The following is a 19,381-nucleotide window of genomic DNA, read 5'->3' as shown; positions in this document are numbered from 1 at the left end:
GGACCATTCTTCTAGATCTAAAAGTATGATCCAATCAGCGCGAAGGAAACTTCCAACAGTTGCAAAATAAACGTTCTGCTGAACGCAACCATTGTTACCGGCACCGGCATAAGTTAACGGTTATGGCCATTATAAATCAGGCTTAATGGTTCCTGCACACAGGACGCGGAAATGCTTGCCGCGCGGCAAAATGTGACGCGTAGCCAATAAGCTAAGGGCGCATTCACACCTTGACGGAAAAGCAGAAAGCGGAAAAGCAATGACCAATCACAACTCGCGCTGATAGTAAGGCTGGAATCAGACTACGCATTAAATATTGAGATTGAAGATTGAAAGATTGAAATTTGACCAATCAAAACAATAGGAGCTAAAATTCCTTTTTCCTCACTGGTCAAATTTTAATTTTCAATCTTCAATCTCGATCTTCAATGCGTAGTCTGATTCCGGCCTAAGTAATACAAAAAGCCGAAATTGTCGAATACCAGCGCGAGTTCTGATTGGCTGCTGCTTTTTAGCTTTCTATTTTTCCGTCAAGGTATAAAAGCGCCCTTACAGCTCCTAACATGTTCATTGATTACCGCGTCGCATTTTGCCGAGCGATAAGCTTTTCCGCGTCCAGTGTGCAGGAGCCACAAGCAATACAAGCAGACCTTATAGCATCCTAAATAACAAAAAAGATAGTACAATATGTATGTATGTACATAATATTTTAGTTGTATTCCAAAATTTACTGCCAGTACTAAACATTTATAGTATGTAGCGTAAACTATATATTTTGTATGTAATTAAAAAAGAAATGATTCAGGAGTGGAAAGAGAGGGAGTATATAATTTTTTAATACGTTAAATAAAATAACATAGAATTTTTAGAACATAATTTTATTGGTAATTCTTACTTATACGTATAATTTAATGAATATGAAATTTTAATTAACGACCAGAAATTTTACGTGGACGTTATGTTACGATAAATTGATGACTTCGGTGACTAAATTCTAATTAATTTAATTGCCGATTAATTTATTACATTATCCTTTAATTCATTTTTGTTTCTTTGTAAATTGTTTGCGACTTTTTTAAATACACTTTTCTTTTTTAGAAATTTTTAATGCGCGATTACACGTCTGTTATATAATTTATAGCCGATATTTTGTGTGTCATACGATAAAGTTTTTCAAGCTTTTTGATTGGTTCTCGGAAATATCGAATCTGCCTATCATTCACTCTGATAAATTTATATATTCTGTGACCAATGATGAGCGTAAAGCGTAACCTAACCTAATGTCTCGATCATCTGTCATCTCCAAAGAGCACCAGAGTCGTAAAAATCCTGTTTTACGACTCATAAACGTTTCAATTTTCTGTTTGTGAAATGTTATGAAAATTATTTTCGTGATTTGTATAATCATGCATACAGCATGTGCCTTAGGCTTTCTGTCAAATTGACGCTAATAATTCATGTAAGTATTGTTTGTTAAACGAACAAATGTATGCCATCCTCAGTAAATTTGTTCATTAAATAATATTTTGTTTTTCAGATAGCAAAATAACGTGGATTATATCGATACATGTTCAGGATCTTTTGCAAACAGTTTATAGTACTTTCTTTTTAAAGAACAATAACAGTTACTTGATAGTATTGCAAGTTGATAAAGCTCCAATGATGAATATGACAAAGAAGATAAATGTCAACTTTTCATCCCTGGTAGGTCTAAAGGCAGAACTGTTAAGAAAGCAAGCTGAAGTAAACGAGGCCAAGTTGAAAACTGAGTCTATTAATGCACCGCCATTGTCAAGCAAGAAAAAGAACAAGAAGATTGTTGCAGATGTAGAAAAAAATGTAAAGAGACCCATGGATTCGGAGGATATTGTCGCTCACAAAAAGTCAAAATTAATGTTGAAAGCCAAAGCGAGATTGTACGAAAGATTGAAGAAATCCAAAAATAATAATGATAAATTTCTTGTTGATTTTGAGAATAAATTGGATGAACCCGATGAAGAATTTGTGGATGAAACGATTGATAAAGAACATCCTATAGAGCCAGAGGAAAATTGGGTGGAGTATCAGGATTGTTTTGGACGCACAAGAAAATGTTTGCGTGAGGATTTGCCACACATGCAGAAGAAAGATGAATTGATAAAGCATGAAATAATGAAGAAACATATTGATGAAGACAAAGCAGAAGAGTATAAAGAACAATATCCTATTCCAGAGAAAGAACCTGAAATAGAAATCATGAGAAGAAAATGGGAAGAACAAACGCAAAAGCTTGCGGACAAGGTGGACATACACTATCAAGACATATTATTTGACGAAGCACGAACACACGGTGTCGGTTACTATGCGTTTTCGCAAGATGAAGAGGAGAGAATGAAGCAGCAAGAAAACCTAAGAAACATAAGAAAGGAAACGGAAAGAAAGCAAAGGGAAATGAAAGAAATCAAGGAATTGAAGGAGAGATTGGAACAGAATAGACTAAAGACGGCGAGAATTAGACAACGTATCAGAGCAGGTTTGCCAGCAGAGCCTACAGAAGAGGAATTGGCCCAAGAAAACAAGTTAACTAATTCAATTGACGATATTAACACTAGCAAAGATGAATCTGCTGAGAAAGATAAAGAAAACTCTAAGGAGAATGTTGATCATGTATCTACAAGTATCAATGAAACTCCTCAAGAAAAGAAGACTAATGACGAAGATAAGATAAAAGCTCTTGGAGAACTTTTAGACAAGAAAAATCACTGGCACATAATGTCGCAAGAAGAATGGGTGGATAAATGTAGAGCGCAAAGAATTAGCGAGTTTGGGCCGGTTTATGATAACTTCAAAAGTGCCGGATTTTACAACAGTTCTCAAAGTATCGATGAACAGTTAACTCATAAAGAAAACAAAGAACTGAATAACATAGAGACTTGTAATTCTCAGGAATCCATTGAAGAATCTAATAGCAATTTACAGAATCATGAAGGTAGTAACGATTCTGTCGATAATGAGACAGTCTTAATTGTGAAAGATACTGATAGCAATAGTCAGAATAAAAACGATTTACTAGAATATAATATAGCTGATAACTCTCCTGTATCATCTGAAAATACAATAGGACCGACCTTAACCTCTACTGTGACTTTACCTAATGTATCTCAGAGTCAAGCAACAGTTTCATATCCGTTATCTCATCTATCCAACAATTATTCACGAAATGTATATGGATACTCTGAGATATATACATCTGAACAACAAACTATGGATATCCCTCTTCCTGGTGAAAATAATGTTTTATCTTCAGCTTCCAGTAGTGTGACTCACACAAACAAACAAGAATTATTATCACGAAGTATAAATGAAGATAACATTATGGCAGGTCTTAAATATTTAAGAAAAAAATTCGAAGCAAGTCATAGCAAATGGACATAATAAAGTATCGTTTATTAATGTTATATTGAATGTAATTTTACTGTATATAAATAGTAACTTAATTTTATAAAAAATAAATGTATAAATCTGTGGTTTGCAGCATTTATCTCTCCCAAACAGTCCGTGTAACCAATTAAACAAAGCATCTTACATCAGTCCATTCTTATGTTTTCGTTTCAACTTTTTGGTTTGACTAGACTGTGCCATCTCATGTATTTCCATACTCATCTGTGATGTATCTTCAATATCCATGGCACTAGTGTTACTACCTACAAGCAATATTTTTCGTAATGCTTCAAAAAAGTTAATATTTGAATATTAAGAAATAATGTGTGAATATATATACAGATTGATATAATAAATATATCGATAGTTAAATTGTTAAAACATAAGAAAAAAATAAAATTAAAAAACAGGACAAAAAGTTACTAGAAAGATTCTGCCTCGGTGTAGAAAATTGACAATTAGGACATCCTAAACCATTTTGATTTTTTGCATAATTCTTCAGACAATAAACATGTATAATAGCATCACATTTGTTACATTTGTCACCCTGCAAGATGATAAAATCTATCATCGTTGTAAAATAAGATACACATATTCAATATTTATAAAAACATTACATAAAAAAGTTCCTGCTTGCATAAAGCACAAATTTGAAGATTCTCCTCATAAGTATCTTTAAAATATTGCAATAATTCTGCTATGCTTCTTACTCCCATATAATATTTACCATCCTGAAAGATATGCGTCTTCATAATATTTTCCTTTAAGATACTACCAGAATTATATAATATAAAAATTTAATACCTTACAGCATAACCATTGTCTATTGACCATTTTGAATAGAAATTGTTCGGCATCAGATTTAGTCAGTCTTACATTTAGTGATGAACATAAATTAAGGCAAAATGTACTTGATACACAGCTATCGGTAGAAGTAACAATTTCAGAATATACATTTCGCAAGAGAGCTAATTCTGCTTGTGAGAAATGCGAAACAAAGCTGAAAAATAAACATAACTGCAAAATTCGTGTAAAAGTAAAATACACTAGTTGATAATACTTAAGTAGGTGTTACCTAGCAGTTTTGTCTTGCACTGTGCTCGCGAAAATCCAATATAACTCTCCGGTAACTTCGCAATTTATGCATTTTATGGTCATGCATAACGGTCGTAACTTTGCATTTATTTCACTTAATACTTGTGCCGTATTATTGTGATCTGAAATTTGTCGACAATCCGATATTCGATTTGTTTTCTTATTGTATATTTATCGTACGTAAAAAAATAGATTATTTTATCAGCTTATCGTACGTACTAAATAACCTTATAACTAATTCTTTTCCACGATCCTCATGTAAAGCACCTTCATGCATAACAGCTTGCAAAACAGTCATGTGTTGTTCGTGGTAAGGCATTTTTCAATCAACTCACTCGAAAAATTAAACAAAATTATAATCGACACAGTCGTGACTCAACCAAACAAAAGAAAACAAATGGCAATTACAAAGCGGGACTTTTCTACACATGCGCAGCAACGTACGCCATGAAGTTGCATGCACATAGGAACTAGAAGCTAGAGAGCCTCAAAGGGAGAGAGTGGCAAATTGCATCACGTGAATGCCCACGTCCAATTAAGACGGGGGTCACGTGACCAATTTTTTCCAATCTCTTTCATGCCTGGGCTTTGATGCCCAGGTCCAATCAGACCGGGTCCATCAGTCACGTGATGAAATTTACCACTCTCTCCCTGTGAGACCCTCTACTAGAAGCGTATTTTCTCTTTCTCTCTTCCGTATATTTGTAGTAATAATCTAATTGTTTTTTATAACAAATAAAGCATAATATATACGTACTACACATTTTTTAATATCTCATTTTATTTTTGACAATTTACAATAAGAAAATATTAAGGCTACTAGAAATTTTGTTTTTGGTTTTTCTTCTTTCTTATATTCTTAGTTAAAATAAGATCGCAGCTCATTTAGTTTAATCGTTATTAATACGCATTACATATTTTTTAATGTCTCATTCTATTTTTGACGATTAATTCACAGTGAAGAAATTAAGACTACTAGGAATTCTATTTTTTATAATTTTTCATTCCTCTTCTTAGCTAAAATAAAACCGCAGCGCATTCAATTTAATCGATAATCCTCTTCAATCATCAAATTATTGATTACATTGTATTAGAATGAATTAAAATCAGGCAAGTGTGCGACGAATGCCATGAACAGTTTTTTTTTCCCACGGATCACTGCGCATGCGCAGACAGAAGCGCGTACGGCGCGGAACGGCAGTTGGCGACAGTTGGCGACAGTTGGTGACACTGGCGATGACGCGCGTGACGTCAGGTCAGCCGACGTCGCGTCAACTTACGGCGCGCTGTCATCCGTTGTCACCTGTCGTCACCCTCACCTATTTCGATTCCTGTCATCCGTCATCCCCTGCCTGCGGAGCGGATTTCATCGAATGCGTACGGTATCGTTGTAGCGGCGCGCCGCGGTCCGCACTGCCGCTGACATTATGACCCACGGTTGGCTCGTGCGTCTCGAAGGCGTATCGCGAGGAGCGACTAGGCGCAATCCGCGCAACGGCGGCGACGACGCGGCGAATAGAAATTACGCACGCCGCGGCTGCTGTTGACTGACGCGTGGTGAGACGAGGCGCGGCGCGGCAAGGCGAGGCTAGGCTAGGCGAGGCGAGGTGGGACGAGGCCGCGACCCTGAGCCCGATACGAAGACGCGTGTACGAGTCCGCCTGAGTCCGCCCGCGGTTGGCGGTGGTGCAAAACGCTTAACAGCGAGATAGCAAGAGAAGCTGCGACATACGGCGATAGTAGCTGAGTAATCGACGGACGGGTTTCCGCAAACGAGAGCGATCAGCGAGGGTGAGAAGCGAACCACCTGTGATTGGCTGGATTGGCGCGGCGATCCTGCGAGGAATCTGCGCCCTGCGGTGACTTCGGCCGGGCTGGTATCGCGGACGATTCGCCACGCCGCGATCCGAAAGGTCGCGGGTTCACGATTGCCCTCCCCGGTCGTCCGTGGTTATCCGGAGAATGACGATTCGGCGGTGCGTCTGACGCGGGCGACGCGGCGGTGGCGGCGGCGGCGACGACGACGGCGCGGCGGCTTCGACAGCTTCGGCGGTAATTCCTCCCAGTAGTCGGAGTAGTCCCAGTGCGCCGGAGGACGACGACGAGTCGCGATCATCCGGCCGTCCCGATCGCCGATCGGTCGTACACGCTCCTTCGGACCTTAAGGCATTAATTGGCGGCGAGCCACGAATGTGAGGTACCGCGGACCGAACGTAGGATATTTCCTCCCCAATACACAGTGTGTGCCGTTTGTGACAGATATACGGTTGCGCGCCTGTAAAATTATATACGTTGTGTTGTACATACATATATACCTATATACACGCGAGATCCAGGGAACGAGATCAAGATGCCGCTCTTCGGGAAGAAGGACACGAATAAAAAGATCAAGAAGGATGGGAAGGACGACCGATCGCCCTCCGTCGAGGATAAGTACATCCTAAAGGACCTGCTGGGAACGTAAGTCGTCGTCCCTTGCCTTTCCCGTCTGACGTACGCGCCTCCCACCCCCATCCACCCCCTCACCAACGTCGAGGCACTTGATGCGGAGCCGAGGGAAAACACGTTTCTAACACATGTTTCTCTTTTGTAGTAAAACGGCTCAACGGTCCCCCTTTAGCGGGAATCTAATCGTCGGAGTGATTATCGCACCGCGATGTTTCACGATTGCCCCACGTTGTGGGGCTTGGGAATTTAGCGGATTAAACGTCACGGATAAAAACACGTTCCTTTCCTAGATTAATTTGATATAGTGGCTCCAACGGATATCCAATTTCCGGCTTAATCACCATTTACATTTATTAAAGAAAGAGCTAATGACATACCAAGATCTCAATCTCGCATTTTACTCTGGGAAACACGTCATTCCACGTCCGTGAGATATGCGAAACGTTACGACAAACAAATGTAAAGTTGCTGATATTTTCTTACGCGCTTACATTTCCGATAAAGATAAACGCCTATCTGCTCTCGTGTATGCGTATGTACACATTTATGATGAATGCTCTTTCGTCGATGAAAATCCAAGTTATATAATGTGATTTCCACTTTATTACGTTTCTGCATTTGTTTGGATGATAACATAGCCGATAGGGGATTGCACGATAAGGGAAGAGGCGACATGTATATCTGCGCCGTTATATCTTTTTGCAAGATCGATTAAACGTTAGCTTTAACACTTTTGTGCTTGCCACGCGTCGCATATGCGTGACATCCCGATTCGGTGTGTAACAGATTGCTTATGAGAACAGTTATGTAACTGCGGCCAAAGGGGACGGAAGAATGTTGACACAATTCACTTTTTTTTTTATAACACTGTACTCTAAATTCTTTGGAATGTATCTCATTCGAAGACCGGTATTCATAGTCAGTTCTTATATTTAAAACGTTCTTATATTTTAAGTCTTGAGATGTCATAATGTGATTTGCATCTTAAGACATTACTTAAGACGATCTTAAAATAAGAACTATGGACCGGCCTTCGAATAAGATTTACTCCAAAGAATCTAAAGAATACATGATAAAGAAGCATTATATAAAAAGAAAAGTGAAATCTTACTCTTTTCGAGAATGAATTTTTAGGGAGTCAGTCTAAAAAAATTTAAAAAAAAGTACACACGAAACTTCCCATGTCGAAGAGCATGAATAACTATCAACATAATTCGAGGGGAGAGATATAAACCGGTTCTAATTTGCAAAATATATATGTACGATCATGGCAAACTTGTTCGGTAATAAAAATTAGCGTCGTTCGAAATTCACGCGCGCAATTATTCTTTCCTCGTTCCCGCGCGCATGCATTTCTTTTCGGTTGCAGAAACGTGATATGAGCATGCATCTTGTGTGATATCCCAGGATTCCCAGGATGATCTCTCGCCCGTCCTAAATCCGACGAAATTCGTGTGACATATATGAATACGGGATGTTTCTGCAGGTTGTCGCGTGTTCCTTTAACCGCAGCTTCCTCGATCGTGATTTGGAAATTGATTTCTAAACGAAAACGTCAGGTTTCAATAGCTTTTTCTTAAATAAAATTAATGATTCTCAAGATGAAGAGTTTCTCGTGAAGTCGAGCTTCACGAAAAAAAAAGAGGATTGATGAGAAAATCTTATTTTACAGCTACACAGAAAAATATTCTGTTGCTAAGAAAAGTGATTACTCAATTTATTTTTTTTTTCTTTTAAGTATATTTGACAAAGAATATTTTCTTGATAAAATTATTTTAAAATATATTTATTATAAATTTTAGAAGATTTCATTAATGTATATTCAAAACAAGAATTTATTTTATTTTCTTTTGGAGAATATTACAAAATTGATTGAAGAAGCGACTTTATATAATAAACAAATCGATTTTGTTTTAATTTAATAATCTTGATTGAAGTATATATATAGAGTAAACTAGGATTTTCACAATATATTTTGAATAAAGTCGATGCTTGTGAACTTGATGAACTTATGATAGATTTACAGAGATATGAACTTTTGAAATACTTGAAACAATTATTATTTACGTACAGTATGTATTTTTTTGTGTATATGTATATGATCTTGAGTGGCTTTTATTTTTATAGAACTTTCACCTAACACTCTATTGCAGATATTGTAAAAAAATCAAGAAACTGATATTGAAAATTAATTCATCTTTTCAACGTTTTTAACAAGGAGAAATTGATCTCAAATTGACCGAAGAACCGACGGTTGAAAAGGCATCCGGCGACTTTTGGACATTCTACAATAGATGTATGCCTTGGCCTTCGACACGCGTCTTCTAGTTTCGAGGCGCGTGCTAAATGGATGTATGGAAGTGTTCGCGATTTAATCTCTTCTTTATTTTCGTATCAATAGACCCATTAATACGACATAACTTTCTTTTGCGAATCACGAATTGCTTTTTCCTGCGACCAACGGTTTTTGCATATTTTTCTTCCTTTTGCGACATCGCGTATAAAAGATGTTTTCGAATAACGCTTAGTATGCATTAAATCGCATTAAAATCTAATGTATGTGCGTCCATAACGATACTTTGAAATTGCTTTCTTAAACGTCATCAACTGGAATTTCTATCTTAGTGTTACATCGCGCGCATCGGATTTACGAGCTGTTAAAAGTTCTCACAACACGAAAATTTGTATATATCTCTTACCTCATCATTATTATACACTTTTTTTATGTTTCTTTATTTTTGATTTTCCAATCTTTCTTGTAGCTAAAAGAGTAAAATTTCAATATCTTGCTCTGTTGCAATGCTTTTTAATTAAATACTTAATGATTGTTGACTGAGATTGAGATCAACTTGTACAAGTGCGCTGAATATCATCAAGTTTTCTTTGTATACGAGCGTTATTTATATTTATACTTTAAAAAAAAATTTTTAGAACACGAGAATCCTTGATATATATTTCTATAATTAAATCTATTAATATACTGTTTGTCAATTATTGTGTCATTTATATAACAGTTTGGCAATACATTGCAATATAACGAACATTTAATTGATTGAGAACATGAAACGTCTAGTATGTTTTTATGTCATCTACACATAACGCTACTATAATTTTTGTAAATTTTTAGATGAATATATTGATTTACTTAAATTGAAATCAATATAATCGAATATTTTTTTAATTGTAAATTACTATATAGAAAAATAAAAAAGGTTAGAAATTATTGAATCTTATTCTTTGTTATAGTTGTAACAATATTTTTGTAAGAGCTTGTTTTCTAGTTTTAAAGAGGAAGTTTTAACTTGTACATTTATTTGCAGAGGTAGACAATTTTTTATTAAGATGCTCATAAACAGTGTTGAAATTAAAATAATATTTTATTTATTCATATGTTTCTGAAATTTGTTTGAAAGAAACGCGAAAATAGAAAATATAAAATTTAAGCAGAATGTTTTTTTTATTTTTTTAGATAATACTTTTTGGGGGTTTTTTCCGTTTACTTTTCAAAATACATCTATAGTAACGCTTAGACATATATTTCATGGCACTTGTGTCAGAATTTATTATTTGCTGCACACGTATGTAAAGACTAGTTTATAACTGACTATAACTCTATATCTTATTCTAATCGTTTGAAGAAAACAAACTGCAGTTTAATTGCATAAATGAATAATACTATCTGAAAAATACAACACACATATAGGGTCCCTAATTGTATGTAAATTTACTTTGGACCTATTATGCTAAAATATTGTATTTTCCTTTGTTTAGAGGAGCATTTTCTGAAGTGAGACTGGCGGAAAGCAAAGAGAAGCCGGGTCAAATGTTTGCCGTAAAGATCATCGATAAAAAGGCGCTAAAGGGCAAGGAAGATTCGTTAGAGAATGAAATCAAAGTTCTGCGAAGGTAAGGCGTAAAGCGATTCTGAGAGCTGGGCCATACTTATGTATTTTTAGTAGACAAATTTTTTGTTTACCAGTACTGTAAACTCCTTGTTTGTGGTATATAGCTGCTCCTTGATATTTAGGTATTTGGAAAACATGACAATTGAGTAATTTAAGTACCAGTTCTATTATCGCTGGAATCGACTTCGATATACTTATACGCATGCTTCTCTCTAACAAACATTCTTTACCTCGTAAGAATCATACTGTTCTTTGAGTATCATTCCCTCCTACCCTTGTAGCTTTGAGTAAATCAGATAGATTGACATATCATGGCATCGCAAGTAAAGCTAAAAAGTATTATCGACTTTCGCTTTCTTGGAAAATTATTTTGAGAATCGTAAATTGTTCGATTATCTGTTCTGTTATCATTAATCATATGGGAAAAGTATAAGCTTTAATCTATAAGCTACCCAAACATTGTGCTTTCTCACTTATACGATGTTATCATGGTGTTATAACTCAACTCACACATAACATGCTCTCGGAAAGTTTTTTGTTTCCGAGGAGGCGCTGTGACATGGTATTTGGGAGTGAGCTCTGATGGCTGTCGTCTGTCCTTCTATTATCTTTGATGTTGTATGCAAATAATGTGCCTCGTACATAAGCTATATATTGTCTCGATGCTGTTAAACGTATACCAGACATAATGCAGACTCAAAAGCCTTCTGTTACAATTCTTTATCCTTATGGATATATGTATTTACAATGTCTTTTTTTTTTAACACTTTGGCTGGATACGTGTTAAAGTGGTATTTTCCGGTGTTTATTAGCATTGAACTCTTTCTGTCGCTCTATTTTATTTTATTGCGACTTACATATCAGCTAAATCGAGACGTGCTAAAAGAATTAACAGTAATTGCAAAGAAAAATCAATGCTTAAGAATCCTGTTGTATCGTTATGTTATCATTTATTGATCAACACTGTAGGAATACAAGGTGCTACATCATACATATGTATATCATACATGTCCATCATACACATACTCGGAGTTTTATGACTGAAAACTTGCTCTATACATCATGTCAAACGCACCAACATCGAGAAACCACAAACATGCATACATTTATAATAACAAGGTTTTCTCTTAAATACAATGGATGTAAAACTTACATAAAAAATTCAATTTACATGTTTTATAAATAAGTGTATCAAAGTTTATATTTTAAATTTCGCGAAAAAATATTGCATGCATACATGGAAATTCAATAATATCGATCGCACACATTGATAATAGGTGTGTCGAAGGTAAAGATACATCTATTTTCATATACCGCTACCACTTGCCTTTCGCGACAATGCGACACTAACTCTGCTGCACCGTGTTTGTATAACTATATAGATCAATTTATATTACACAAATCCATCTTCTATACATCACGCAGGGAGAACGGTGTTCGTCAATGGTAAAGAATATAAAGTCAGAGAAATCTTTATTATGTAATTGTGTATGGTATTTTTATTATACTTCGTAGGTTCAGTGAAAGTGCGACACCACAGAGTGGTGGCGGATCGCTCAAGTCGGATAGTAGTGGCGAAAAGAGATGGTAAGTGCGGGCCCCAGAGTATGGGCACCAGCTACCTATACCGCTCGCAGTATATTCTGTATCACTCGACGATATGCCATACATTTTTACATTTCAGATTATGTATTGTTATCTATATATAAAGACACAATGTGCACGACTTGTGCACGTTCATCACGACGTAGCGTTAAACACAGTTTTGGTATCCTTGTACTTGCCACCTTTCGTTAAGCGAGAATCTACAGTGAATAGATAAAGGGAGAATTTGCACGTCCCACGTTTCTTGGGATAATTTTACGCGGAAGAGATAAATTTTGCTGCAAAGAGCTTCGTCAGAATGCTCGTGCTAATGTATAAAATAAACCACTCTTTGTAGCATTTTTCTTCTGTACAAAATTACCTGGAAAGAAAGGGATATGCAAATATTTTTAACTTTGTTTATCCAACTGCACATGCAAATTCTATGTGAGCTTATAATCACATCGTAAAAGTGAATGACTTTTCGAGTAAAAACATAATATAAATAACAGTAAATAAATTCGACGACAGCCGTTAGATAATACATACTGCTCTAATCACAGAGTGGAATTTGATGTGCACGATAAGAGTCTAGACTTAATCATCATATAGTATCAGATAAAAATTTCATTCAGAATGCAGAGTTTACAATGACATCGATAACAAGGATATATTATTTATGATGACGTAACAGCGTAATTTATATGCGCAACGTTTATCATATCGCAGGCATGCGGAAAAATTAGAATTTACTTCAATTATGCTTTTAAATATTTTGTTTGTACATTTTATAGTATATAATTTTGTTTATATATTCGCAATATAAAAAATTATACGAAATAAAATAGAAAATATGTACGAAATATGTATGAAAAAAGATTTGTACATAACGTATTAAAAGAATAAATAAGATTATATTCTAATACTTTTTAGTATTTCAATTCAAAACTGTTATTTTATACGAGGTTTGTCTAAAAAATTCGTATAGTTGTTGAATAAAAATTTTATTTTATTATTAATTGGGTAATTCAACCTTATCCCCTTCAAAGTACTCCCCCTCAAGTAGAATACACTTCTGCCAACGTTTCTTCCACTGCTGAAAACACCTCTTCAGTGCATCTTCGATGATGCTCTTCAATAACCTCGTCATTTCCTTTTTAATCGTTTCTATCGCACCCAAATGCCTCCCTCGAACTAGCATCTTACATTTAGGGAACAAAAAAAAGTTGCATGGTGCTAAGTTGGGCGAATATGGTGGATGCTCCATCAATGTTATTGAATTTTTAGCCAAAAACTCATGGACTCGTAGTGATGTGTGCGCTGGCACGTTGTCATGATGCAAAATCCGCGAATTGTTTCTCGCCAAATCCGGGCGCACACGAAAAACTTTTTTCACTTTTAACCTCTTTAGTACTTCAACGTAGAATTGTCCATTCACTGTTTGGCCCGGGGGAACAAACTCATGATGCACAATGCCACGGGTATCAAAAAAAAAACAATGAGCATCGTCTTGATGTTGGATCTTGCTTTTTTCGATTTTTTTGTTCTTGGTTCGCCATGTTTTTTCCACTCCATGCTTTGTGATTTCAATTCAGGGTCAAATTCGTAAAACCACGACTCGTCTCCAGTTAGGATCCTGTCCAAAAAATCTGTTCCTTCTTCTGCAGTCTTGGCAGCAATGAATTCTTCGATTTTTCTGATCAGGTGACAAAAGCATCGGAACAATTTTTGCCCACAATTTTGTCATCCCCAAATTTTCTCTCAAAATCGTGTGCACTGTGTCTTTATTCAAATTAAGCTCTTCCGCTATCATTCTGACAGTCTTTCGCTTGTCTTGAAACACGGCATTTTCTACGCGAGCAATGTTCTCGTCAGTTTTTGAAGTGGAAGGTCGTCCTGACCTCTCATCGTCTTTCACGCTCTCCCGACCTTCACGAAATCGTTTCACCCACTTAAAAACTGTTGGTTGTTTAAGAGCATTTTCTCCATAAATTGTACTCAAATCTTGAAAGATTTGGGGTCCATTTTTACCAAGTTTTGTGAGAAACTTGATGACAATGCGCTGCTCCTCGCCATCAGAAATTTCCATGGCGACAGGAGTCTGAGAAAGGTGTAGAAATAAAAGGCAACAAAACTACCTGACTGACTCTCTCGCCGGTTGGGCGTCTACTGGGGTTCAGTTAGGTTGTGAAGAGAAGGGAGAGCTCTCTGTCTCCTTTGCGCCCCTACTCTCCTTCTGTGAACAAAGAGACACGCACTATACGAATTTTTTATACAAACCTCGTATATTATAAAACGCGTTTTTTTTTCAAAAAAATAACAACGAATATCGTAAAAGAACAAATCAAATATTCTGATTATTATACGAACAATCACATATCATAGTTTATAAATTGATCAGTTTTTATTACTTAGAAAAATAAAATATTGGCGTAAAAATTTATTTATGTATATAATAATTAATAATGTATAAAACAAATTTTAAAAACAGAATATACACATTCACATTTATTTAACTGTTTATCGAAGGAATGGCAAGCTGAAATATTTGATTCTTTTATTTATGAAAACGTGTTGTTTCCATTTTCTATCTTATACGTAAATATTGCTTGATGAATTGGAAGAATCTTTCTTTTTTATTGGTTAACATAAAATTACAAGTAAATATTACGATTGTACTACTAAATTTAATTGTAGACAATTTTGTAAAGGACGTTATACTGCTGCATTTTTAATACTACTTGTTTACTTATCAGATTATCTTTATTGTAAGTTCTACAGCAATCATAAGTAGATCACTAGATGGAAATCAAGATAAACGCGTCACGTTTTATGAAGAAGAAAAACCGTCTTATATAATAACATAAATACTTCACGCTCATATATATTCCATCTATAAAAAAAACTTGCACATATCCACGTGCTGACTCATTCGATACGATGCTGTTCTAGTGTTCTTAGTGATTTGATATGCGAAAGATTTGATCAATTATGTTGCATACAGAAGTTTGTATCTTAACGAGCTAGCGAACGTATTTAATAATGAACACATTTTCTCAAGGTAATATAACGTAAAATATGTACAAGAGATAATGAAATATTCGAGCTTTATGAGAAAACAATGTAGGATAAGCTAAAGTTGAGCAAAAGTCGCTGTATAGACTCATTACGGAATAATTGTGATTTAGAGAGAAACTTCTTTCTTCTCATATTTTGTATATTTACTATATAGAAATTAAATTGTTACGTTGACATTTTCATTTACATAACACAATTGCAATGGCTATTGAACAATCCCTTATATTTTTCAGATCCTTGTACATATTTGGTAGATATTGCTTTGTTGCTATTGAATAATATTTTGTAAATAGTTATCTCTACGTGGATGTGATTGTCTGTATTTAATTAACAATCTGTGTGTCAAGTATAAGATATAATTTTAGCAAATATTGAAGCATGTTTTATTAATATATTATGCAGTCAACATTAAGTTACTTTGCATTGCTACTTAATGTTATTTATCATGTACAAGTTTATTACGATTTTATTATTTTGCGAGTTCAAGATTGTTAATTATATATGTAAATATTACAATTACGATAATGAATATATTTATGTATAAATAAGTTATTTGAATTGAATATATTTTTTAATAATAGTGACTATTATATATATTCAATATTTTAATATTTGACAATAGTAAAAAGAGCGTTGAACTGTTTTCCAATTTAAATGTTCAATTTACTAGACGATTGAGAGATTTTTATTAAATTATAACTTCTGCATATTGGTCCTTCTGAAGATACAGATATATGTAATGCTGCTATATATAATTTATTATAAATATTTATAATGGAAAGTAAGTTTTTATCTTTTAAAAAATCTTGTTCTCTGATTAACTATTATTTCATTTTTATCTTGCGTTCTTTTAGAGAGAAACGTATAACAGCACAATACAAAGTTCAATAAAATTGACTTTTACTCAATTATCATACAGAGTGTAGATTATTTTAATATATGACATATTAAAAATCATCGAATCAATTCTCGTTGTATACGTAATACATAACGGTTTTAAATTAGAAAAAGAAAACATGATATTATTCCAGGCTAACCCACCCCAATATCGTTCAATTGTTGGAGACGTTCGAGGACAAGCACAAAGTCTACTTAGTTATGGAGTTGTGAGTAATGCGTAATTTTCTATTATTCTTCGATATAATAATATCGAGGCCATCCGAGATATTGAAAAAGTAAATGTTTCAAATTATATTAGGGTCACTGGTGGTGAACTATTCGATAGAATTGTCGAGAAGGGCTCGTACACAGAAAAGGACGCATCTGGTTTAATAAGACAAGTGCTCGAGGCGGTAGATTATATGCACGAACAGGGTGTTGTTCACAGAGATCTCAAACCGGAGAATCTCTTATATTATAGTCCGGATGAGGACAGTAAGATTATGATCAGCGATTTCGGCCTATCGAAGATGGAAGATTCTGGGATTATGGCGACTGCTTGCGGTACGCCAGGATATGTCGGTGAGTTATTGAGAGAACGAGGAGGAGAGAGAAAAGAAAAAATAGAGACGGATTTCAAGCATCGATGATCAAACGTGCACTATTTTGATGATCCGCAGCACCCGAGGTTCTAGCACAGAAACCATATGGCAAAGCAGTGGATGTGTGGAGTATAGGAGTTATTTCGTACATTCTCCTGTGTGGATATCCTCCGTTTTACGACGAGAATGACGCCAATTTGTTCGCACAAATTCTGAAAGGTAACGAAATGAATTTTTAAGCGACAGTTCGCGATAAGATCTGATGCGGTTTAATCGCTACTTTTATGATCAATAATCTTATAAGAGAAGCTTAATAAACTAATTGAATTCGTAAAATATTAAATCAATTTGAAATTGCATCTTTAAGGTAGATCTTAGATATTCTGTACGACAGATATTTTTGTAAAATATTAATAAGTAAAGAGTAGTACAATATTAACATTTTTGAAATTACTAAAATAAAAGTATACAGTACATAACAGTAAGTAATTTTTAGATACTAAAACATTTGTTTGATTTAAAATACTATCTTCCGCGTAAATATTTATATAAATATGTTTTTGAAATAAATATCTGATTGATATAATTAATAATTATAATAAATTTGCATATTCCATAACAAAAAACTAACTAAATTATTGTAGGTGAATTTGAATTTGATTCGCCATATTGGGATGATATCAGTGCTTCTGCAAAAGATTTCATTGGAAAGCTGATGTGCGTCAATGTTGAAGAACGTTACACTTGCAAACAGGCTCTTGCGCATCCCTGGTAAGAATCTTTAGAATCATTTCAGAATGAAAATTACTGAAAGAATTTATTTTGCATATTTGTATATTAATGTAGTAGTAATAAAATTCTGCAATATAATCGAATTATTTTGCAAACGTAAACAGCAAGAATATGCAAAGAAAGCTTTAAATGTAAATTTTAATGTAGATTTTTATCTTAAAGTTGCACAAATATTACAAGAACTGATTTGTTCATGAAATAAAATATATATGGATTAAGTAAGTAGTGATAGATACATTTTTTAAGCACTTGTTATCCGTTTGTATTTGAAAAATTCAGTATAATTCAATTATCATGTTTATTAATGAATAATTACTTGCTCCTGTTATCCAATGATTTAAAATAATTTAACAAAATGACAAACATAACAGGATGACAGATTCATTGACAATTAATAAATGACACCCTATATACTGTATTTGTTATCACACATTATTTCGAAATACTTTTTACATTTTTTAAATTTAAATACAAACTACATATTATTAATTGAACATCCATAGCATGAACACGATATAATATTTTCAGGATTTCCGGCAACGCCGCTAGCAATAAAAATATTCATGGTACTGTATCCGAACAACTTAAAAAGAACTTTGCCAAATCAAGATGGAAGGTTGGTATTGATGGTTAATTAGCATGCTATTAATTGTCTATGTATTTTTACCCACCAAGCGCTATAGGAATGTGTCATGATTGCAGCAAGCATACCATGCAGCCACGGTTATACGTCAGATGCAACGGTTGGCGCTAAACAGTGGCCAGCAACAACAGCAACAGGAGAGTACAGGCTCGATCGGCCCCTCCAGCGGCAACCCCATGCAATATCGAGAGCAATCGCAGGTTAGCTACAACCAGCACACGGGGCCGTCGCCGCCGCCCTCGAGCAATCTCAGCAATTGAAGCAAACGCGAGTCGTTGCTCACCATGTCAAGCCTGATGTTTATGAATCTCACTTCTCACTCCATTCCAGTCACTCCCGCCGACTACTCGTCTCCGCTATACGTGTGCAACAAACGCTTTAAGCTGTGGGGCAACACATGCACTGTCCTCTCTGTCCGCTCTCTTTTAAGACAACTTGTGTCGCAACTTAGGAAGCAACGGAAGCATAAGAAGAGCTGAGCTTTAGGCACCGTTAGAATCACGCGCACAATAAGAAGGACAATGTATGTACGCGACGTAGCTGTCGCTTTCAAGCTACGGGAGCGACGGGGATAGATTAGAGCCAATTTGCTTCGCGCCAGTGACGCGTACATATACACATATACATGTACATGCAAAAACGCAATTACTATCGAAAGGCGTAAACTACAATTCGCTTTGGCTGGTCCATGCGATACAATACGATTTGTACCCTCTTCTATAGCAGTACGGCAGTTACGTTCGCAGGCTTTATTCTTATGATTTACGACGTTTCCTGTGTTACACGCACAAGCAATAGCTCGTAGCAGTTCGCTGAATACGTTTCGTATCGATCTGACAGAATAAGAGGCAGTTACATCTCTAGAGATAAGACTTGAAGATTATGTGTCGCGATCATGCCTGTACACTTTGTTAGATCGAATCTGTTCTATATAT

At 35.2% G+C, this 19,381-nt stretch overlaps 3 protein-coding genes across 6 annotated transcripts; 2 read left to right on the top strand and 1 right to left on the bottom strand.

The window, feature by feature from the left end:
- The first annotated feature begins 1,299 nt into the window (after positions 1-1,299).
- On the top strand, positions 1,300-3,414 carry LOC108728453 (coiled-coil domain-containing protein 174). Its single transcript, XM_018457009.1, has 2 exons — positions 1,300-1,459; positions 1,538-3,414. The coding sequence occupies exon 2, from the start codon at positions 1,660-1,662 to the stop codon at positions 3,412-3,414; it is 1,755 nt and encodes a 584-aa protein (XP_018312511.1). The 5' UTR covers positions 1,300-1,459; positions 1,538-1,659.
- A 74-nt stretch (positions 3,415-3,488) lies between these two features.
- Nse1 (SMC5-SMC6 complex component Non-SMC element 1) lies at positions 3,489-6,497 on the bottom strand. Of its 3 annotated transcripts, none has more exons than XM_018457164.1 (6): positions 6,323-6,497; positions 4,496-4,637; positions 4,225-4,420; positions 4,038-4,151; positions 3,844-3,967; positions 3,489-3,683 (listed from the first exon to the last, which is right to left on the bottom strand). In XM_018457164.1, exons 2-6 carry the CDS (start codon positions 4,576-4,578, stop codon positions 3,562-3,564), a joined length of 639 nt encoding a protein of 212 aa, XP_018312666.1. In that variant the 5' UTR covers positions 4,579-4,637; positions 6,323-6,497; the 3' UTR covers positions 3,489-3,561. The 3 variants fall into 3 exon arrangements, with proteins under 3 accessions (XP_018312666.1, XP_018312664.1, XP_018312663.1); XM_018457162.1 differs by lacking the exon at positions 6,323-6,497 and adding an exon at positions 5,835-6,309; XM_018457161.1 differs by lacking the exon at positions 6,323-6,497 and adding an exon at positions 4,735-4,936.
- A 76-nt stretch (positions 6,498-6,573) lies between these two features.
- On the top strand, positions 6,574-19,074 carry CaMKI (Calcium/calmodulin-dependent protein kinase I). 2 transcript variants are annotated; one of them, XM_018457157.1, is made up of 9 exons: positions 6,574-6,975; positions 10,735-10,869; positions 12,384-12,455; positions 16,562-16,636; positions 16,729-16,991; positions 17,090-17,230; positions 17,656-17,782; positions 18,332-18,419; positions 18,506-19,074. In XM_018457157.1, the coding sequence occupies exons 1-9, from the start codon at positions 6,866-6,868 to the stop codon at positions 18,704-18,706; spliced, it is 1,212 nt and encodes a 403-aa protein (XP_018312659.1). In that variant the 5' UTR covers positions 6,574-6,865; the 3' UTR covers positions 18,707-19,074. The 2 variants fall into 2 exon arrangements, with proteins under 2 accessions (XP_018312659.1, XP_018312660.1); XM_018457158.1 differs by lacking the exon at positions 12,384-12,455.
- Positions 19,075-19,381: the final 307 nt, after the last annotated feature.

The sequence above is a fragment of the Mycetomoellerius zeteki genome, unplaced genomic scaffold, assembly GCF_001594055.1.
Source record: "Mycetomoellerius zeteki isolate Tzet28-1 unplaced genomic scaffold, Tzet1.0 scaffold62, whole genome shotgun sequence".
Taxonomy (NCBI): Eukaryota; Metazoa; Arthropoda; class Insecta; order Hymenoptera; family Formicidae; genus Mycetomoellerius; species Mycetomoellerius zeteki.
This window is presented reverse-complemented; position numbering and strand designations above follow the sequence as displayed.